At 39.0% G+C, this 6587-nt stretch overlaps 2 protein-coding genes across 2 annotated transcripts; one reads left to right on the top strand and one right to left on the bottom strand.

Moving 5' to 3' along the window:
* Nucleotides 1-229: 229 nt before the first annotated feature.
* Nucleotides 230-764, top strand: LOC106321261. Its single transcript, XM_013759563.1, has 2 exons — nucleotides 230-401; nucleotides 481-764. The coding sequence occupies exons 1-2, from the start codon at nucleotides 246-248 to the stop codon at nucleotides 685-687; spliced, it is 363 nt and encodes a 120-aa protein (XP_013615017.1). The 5' UTR covers nucleotides 230-245; the 3' UTR covers nucleotides 688-764.
* A 546-nt stretch (nucleotides 765-1310) lies between these two features.
* On the bottom strand, nucleotides 1311-5621 carry LOC106321260. Its single transcript, XM_013759562.1, has 5 exons — nucleotides 2959-5621; nucleotides 2325-2856; nucleotides 2152-2251; nucleotides 1674-2063; nucleotides 1311-1594 (listed from the first exon to the last, which is right to left on the bottom strand). Exons 1-5 carry the CDS (start codon nucleotides 5078-5080, stop codon nucleotides 1388-1390), a joined length of 3351 nt encoding a protein of 1116 aa, XP_013615016.1. The 5' UTR covers nucleotides 5081-5621; the 3' UTR covers nucleotides 1311-1387.
* Nucleotides 5622-6587: the final 966 nt, after the last annotated feature.

Below are 6587 nucleotides of genomic sequence, written 5' to 3'. Positions count from 1 at the left end.
TTTTAAACTTTTATAATTATAACAAAAACAATTATTTTTATAGGAAAATACAGTTTTTATAAACATAAAATCACACTTTTTATTTACTGAACAATCTTATAATGAAACTTTAATTTAAACAAAGTAATAATTGTATGAAAATCTTATAAAAAGTAAAACTAAATAAAGTTAATTTTCAACTTTCATAAATAAAAGATACTTGTTGTAAAATAAAAATAGAATCTTTGGAAATTCAGTACCCGGGAATGATTGGCATGAGATGTATTGTCTTCAACTGTGAGTGGTACGACAACGTTGTTGGTCGCGGAGTAAGCACTGACGCATTCGGTGTTACATCTGTACATTCGCGACGACGACTGGATTTTTACGATCCATTCATTCTTGCTTCACAAGCTGACCAGGTATGTATGTTGAAATATATTTTCCATCGGAAGTAATCATATATAATTACTTCGACTTATATAATTTATAATTTTTCAGGTTTGCTATATTCGTTATCCGCGGATTAGGCAAAGGAACGATCCTTGGATCGTTGTCATGTCAATAAATCCCAGAAGCCGAGTACAAGGAGTATTTGATCCACTACAACAACAATTAACCGAAGAGGACGGCGAGATTGGAGAGTTTGACGAAGACAATTCAGATTCATCATGTTCATCATCAGATAATTCCTCAGATGGAGAGTAGATACTCTTTTATGAATGTATATGCAAATTACTTTTAAACATTGTAGATTTCTTCTAAAAACAAATTATGGGTTTGAAACGTTGTATACTTTTAAATTACAAAAAATAAATTAGATTTGTTGATTCTAAAATCGAACGGTTTTGATTGATTGATTATATACGGTTTTGATTGAATGGTTAATATGTCATGTTCAAAGTTTTTAAACTGTGAGAATACAATGGTGAGATTTGTAAAACAAAAATCAAACTGAAACTCTAAATTGATAATGTCCGTCGGTATTTACCGACATATTTCCGACGAACCCCTCAAATTCTAGGTGTTCGTCGGAAATACGTCGGTAAATACCGACGGAATACCGATGAACCCCTCAAATTCTAGGGGTTCGTCGGTATTCCGTCGGTATTTACCGATGCATTTCCGACGAAACCCTCAAATTCTAGGGTTTCGTCGGAAATGCGTCGGTAAATTCCGACGGAAAACCGACGGACATTATCAATTTAGAGTTTCAGTTTGATTTTTTTTTAACTTTGAATCAAAACCGTATATAATCAATCAATCAAAACCGTTCGATTTTAGAATCAACAAATCTAATTTATTTTTTGTAATTTAAAAGTATACAACGTTTCAAACCCATAATTTGTTTTTAGAAGAAATCTACAATGTTTAAAAGTAATTTGCATATACATTCATAAAAGAGTATCTACTCTCCATCTGAGGAATTATCTGATGATGAACATGATGAATCTGAATTGTCTTCGTCAAACTCTCCAATCTCGCCGTCCTCTTCGGTTAATTGTTGTTGTAGTGGATCAAATACTCCTTGTACTCGGCTTCTGGGATTTATTGACATGACAACGATCCAAGGATCGTTCCTTTGCCTAATCCGCGGATAACGAATATAGCAAACCTGAAAAATTATAAATTATATAAGTCGAAGTAATTATATATGATTACTTCCGATGGAAAATATATTTCAACATACATACCTGGTCAGCTTGTGAAGCAAGAATGAATGGATCGTAAAAATCCAGTCGTCGTCGCGAATGTACAGATGTAACACCGAATGCGTCAGTGCTTACTCCGCGACCAACAACGTTGTCGTACCACTCACAGTTGAAGACAATACATCTCATGCCAATCATTCCCGGGTACTGAATTTCCAAAATCTCGCGTACGTTACCGTAGTAGACATCGTCTCCGGATGACGAAGAAACCCCACAATCAATTGTTCTCCTTACAGTATTTTCCTTAAGAACTCTGAATGCATATCCTCGTGTGCAATATCTCGGATATGACTTTGCAACAAACTTTGGACCACAAACTATCTCACGTAACCAATCTTTAGGTGGGTGCCCAATAGCTAAACAATGGCTTACCTATAAAAACAAAAAAAAAATGTTTTCGTTCATTAAAAGATAATAAGTAAAACGGTTAGTTACCACTAATTACTGATTAGACACTTACATAATCAGAAAGCCATGTTGCAAAGTTGTTTTGCTTGAGTTGTTCGAGTTGTTCTTCTGTCGCATCCGGGTACTTTAAGCGCATCTCTGCCAAGTAAATACTGTAAAAAACACAAAAATGTTAGATATGTTTCAAAAATATTGCAAATAATTCATATTTTTAAATCTATGTACCTCTCATATTCAAGAATGTCTTCGCAGTTTGTAAGCAAATATGTGTGCAAATGAGCATGCTCAGCCACTGTAAGTATCCGGTCCGTTGACTTTCCACTATGTCGTCCAATTTGTGTAAACATGTTTGGCACATAAACATAATAAGTTGCCCTTTCACCTCTATCATCATGCCGTGCAGGTCTTCGACTTTTTGTTCGAACTTCTGATGGAAAGTAGTATTCAGCAAAGTTTGAGGTTTCCTCATTGATGCACTGAGCCACTATTGATCCCTCCACCTTGCTTAAATTCTTGACCTTCTTCTTCAGATGAAACATAAACCGTTCGTACAAATACATCCACCTGTACTGCACGGGACCACCGAGTGCCGCTTCTCTCGCAAGATGAATAGCAAGATGCTCCATAACATCAAAAAATGATGGAGGAAATATCTTCTCGAGGTTGCATAGGATCACCGGTATTTTAACTTCCAAATTGCGGATACCATCTGATGTGAGTGATCTCGAGCATAAATCACGGAAGAAAGCACTTATCCCTACATACACGAAGAAAACAAATTCCATAAGCATATATATATATATATAAGCATTAAAAAATAATATGACAATTAATTTAACTATGTTAAATTTTAAAGTACCTGCGGTTGCTTCGTGGACATTTCGTGGCAATAGTGCGGAAAACGCAAAAGGAAGGAGGCGCTGCATCATTACATGACAATCATGGCTCTTCAAGCCAGTAAACTTCCCTTCACTTTTGTCAACACAATTACGCAAACTTGATGCATAACCGTCTGGAAATTTAACACTGTGTGTTATCCAATCAAAAAACTCTTCTTTTGCAGTTGCATCCAGTCGATATATGGGAATAGGACCTTTACCGTGCTCATCAACATGAAGTTCGGGACGAGCACAAATATCAACCAAATCCAGTCTTGACTTCAAGTTATCCTTCGTCTTGCCTTGGACATCAAGGATGGTGTTCATCAAATTGTCGAAAAAGTTCTTCTCAATATGCATGACATCTAAACAGTGCCGCAACAAATGAGTCTCCCAATAGGGCAAATCCCAGAAGATACTCTTCTTATGCCAATTATGATTTTCCCCTACACCATAAATCGGTTCATGTCCGTTTCCACCCACGTCTGGCGTTCTATCTGCACCAAAATCTCTTAATTGTTCCTTCAACTTTTTGCCACTTACTTCTTCAGGTGGACTGTCAAACACCCTCTTGTTCTTTGTAAACAATGTCTTACTCTTACGATATGGATGATCGTGTGGTAGAAATCTCCTGTGACAGTCAAACCAACACGTTTTCCGACCATTTTTTAGTTGGAAAGCATCTGTGTTGTCTTGGCAATAAGGACATGATAGCCTCCCATGCGTGGTCCATCCAGATAACATACCATATGCTGGAAAATCACTTATTGTCCACATAAGTACTGCTCGCATCTGAAAATTCTCTTTCCGCGAAACATCGTATGTATGAACACCGTGCTCCCATAATAATTGCAGCTCATATATCAATGGCTGAAGAAACACATCCAGTGATCTCTTAGGATGATCTGGCCCGGGAACGAGAATTGAGAGGAACAAAAACTCCCGTCGCATACACAAATGTGGTGGTAAGTTGTAAGGTGTCAAGATTACCGGCCACAATGAATATTGTCTTCCATGCTTTCCAAATGGACTGAAACCATCTGTGCATAATGCAAGATACACATTTCTTACCTCAGATGCAAATTCTGGATATGTTGATTGAAAATGCTTCCACGCCTCTGCATCGGAAGGATGTGTTATCTCACCATTTGTTAAGTGCTCAGCATGCCATCTCATTGGTTCTGCTGTTCGTTCAGACTGATATAACCTCTTTAATCTTTCAGTCAACGGCAAATACCACATTCGTTTGTATGGCACCGGAACTCTTCCAGTCGTATCCTGATAACGAGGTTTCCGACAGAATTTACATCTCTCCCTGTTCTCATCTGCTCTCCAGTAAATCATGCAGTTATCGATGCATACATCTATCACCTGATATGGTAAGCCAAGACCAGCGACCAATTTTTGTACCTCATAATATGAGCCAGGTGCAAGATTATCTTCAGGAAGAACATCTTTAACAAAATCTGCAATCGCATCCACACATTCTTCAGCCAAATTATAGTCAGTCTTTAGCGCCATCAATCGACTTGCGGATGATAAAGGTGAATGCCCATCTTTACATCCTTGATACAATGGCTGCTTAGCTGCATCTAACATTTCAAAAAATCTTCTGGCTTCTAGATTGGGTTGTTCTCGTTCTCCTTCCTCTTCACATGGGAAATTTTCTACATTGGGTTGTTCTTGTCTATCTCCTTCCTCTTCACCCGACGGTAAATTTTCTCCATATGCATCATATACCATCTGAACAGTCCCTATCCCAAAATCTACATCCGTGGTAGGTTCATCTAACCTATCGGCAGTTTGAGGTTCGCTACTACTACCATACTCAAATCTTTCTCCATGAAGATACCAAATCTTATAACCACGTGTAAATCCTTTCAAATATAAATGACTCCATACTTCCATTTTTTTGACACGGATATTATTCTTACAAGTAGAACATGGACATAATAAATACTTACTTGTTCTTGCTTCCGGTTGACTTTGAACCACCCCCATGAATTCTTGAATACCACGTGCGTATTCCTCCGTAAGTAAATTTGTATTTGGATCCATATGAGGTTGATCTAACCAAGAACGGAAATTATAAGGAGTACCCATAATTTATATTGTTTTGTTGTGATTTCAATGAATGAAGGAGAGGTCGTATTTATAATGAATTGGAAATCTTTCCGACGGAAAATATTCGTCGGTATTCCGTCGGGAATCATAACGGCTAAATTAACGTCCTAAACCCGTCGGCGTTCCGTCGGTAATTTAAACGGATACTAACGGCTACATAATCCGTCGGTATTTCGTCGGGAAGTGCAACGGCTGCAAATTCGTCGGTTTTCAGTCGGGAAGTATAACGGCTGTTCAATCCGTCGGTATTCCGTCGGAAAAACCGACGGAATTATGACCGAATTCTTTCATGGTCGGTATGCCGTCGGTATTTCGTCGGTAAGTGTCAATTTTTTGCAACGGTCATATATTTGTCAGTTTTTTGTCGGTTTTCTGTCGGGATCGTATGACGAAATACCGACGAATGTATTCTGTCAGGATTTTCCGACGCAGTTCCGACGAATTTACCGAAATATATTTCCGACAAGTTTTCGTCGGAATTCCGTTGGAAAATCCTGACAGATTTTTTTCGGTCGGTTTTTCCGTCAGTATTGTCCGTGTTTTCTTGTAGTGTGAGAATATTCTTTATTAGAGACAAAGATAGAGAAATACATTGGAGAGAAACACATCTCTATTTTAGAGTTACCATATTTTAGAGATAGAAATAGGGGAATACATTGGAGATGGTCTTAAACGAGGCAAACGAGCCCAACTTTATTGGGCTTCATATATTAATAGCTATGTTGGAATTTGGCAGGCTACAATTTATTTTTTGGTAAAAATATTAAGATATTATTACCAATTTTCCAGTTTTTGACAGAAATACAAAGGCGACAACGAAAATCAAAGACCTAAACACCAACTCGAGACAGACTAATACAGGGATAGACACAACAAGCAACACCCACTGACCGGCAGCCTCGACTAATCCACACAACCACTTGCCGCAAGAGGAAGAACCACAATTATAACGAGAGTCGTAACCCGGTAATTTTGGCCTCTCCGATGATCTGCTCTTAAAGATTGGCTCAACCAAGAACAGTTTGAGGAAAGTATCATGAGCATCCGCCCACACGCCCAGACAAGAACACAAGTGGCCACGATCTCTCGCATTAACAAGACCGAGCATTTATTGAACGCCAAGCCCCGAAGGAGCCACGCGAAAAAACCTGCACAAAACGGGGTGAGAAGCAGCCGCATCTCCACCCTAGACACACCAGACCAAGACATTCGAGCCGGATGAACACACCCACAAGACACAGAGACGCCCGGGCATTAAGGGTCAAGCGCTGGGATGATGGGTTCAATCACATGGAGACACTTCCTACCAGAATGACCAACCCGGATAGGAGAGTCACGACACAGACCGTTCCTGAGAACCAGAAAACTGACCGACTCGAATCGGAACAACAATATGACACCGAAGAACAGCCGAAGAACGGCACCGGAGAGAACTCGATGAGTTTCACGCAGGAAACTAGAACGAGCGCTAAGGGGAGAAGCCGTG

Source organism: Brassica oleracea, unplaced genomic scaffold (genome assembly GCF_000695525.1).
Source record: "Brassica oleracea var. oleracea cultivar TO1000 unplaced genomic scaffold, BOL UnpScaffold01361, whole genome shotgun sequence".
NCBI classification, from domain to species: Eukaryota; Viridiplantae; Streptophyta; class Magnoliopsida; order Brassicales; family Brassicaceae; genus Brassica; species Brassica oleracea.
This window is presented reverse-complemented; position numbering and strand designations above follow the sequence as displayed.

Coding starts and splice junctions, on each gene's coding strand:
- LOC106321261 (XM_013759563.1), top strand. CDS start 246: ATGATTGGCATGAGATGTATTGTCTTCAACTGTGAGTGGTACGACAAC. Junction 402..480: donor TTGCTTCACAAGCTGACCAG/GTATGTATGTTG, acceptor ATAATTTTTCAG/GTTTGCTATATTCGTTATCC.
- LOC106321260 (XM_013759562.1), bottom strand. CDS start 5,080: ATGGGTACTCCTTATAATTTCCGTTCTTGGTTAGATCAACCTCATATG. Junction 2,857..2,958: donor TGTCCACGAAGCAACCGCAG/GTACTTTAAAAT, acceptor TCGTGTATGTAG/GGATAAGTGCTTTCTTCCGT. Junction 1,595..1,673: donor TTGCTTCACAAGCTGACCAG/GTATGTATGTTG, acceptor ATAATTTTTCAG/GTTTGCTATATTCGTTATCC.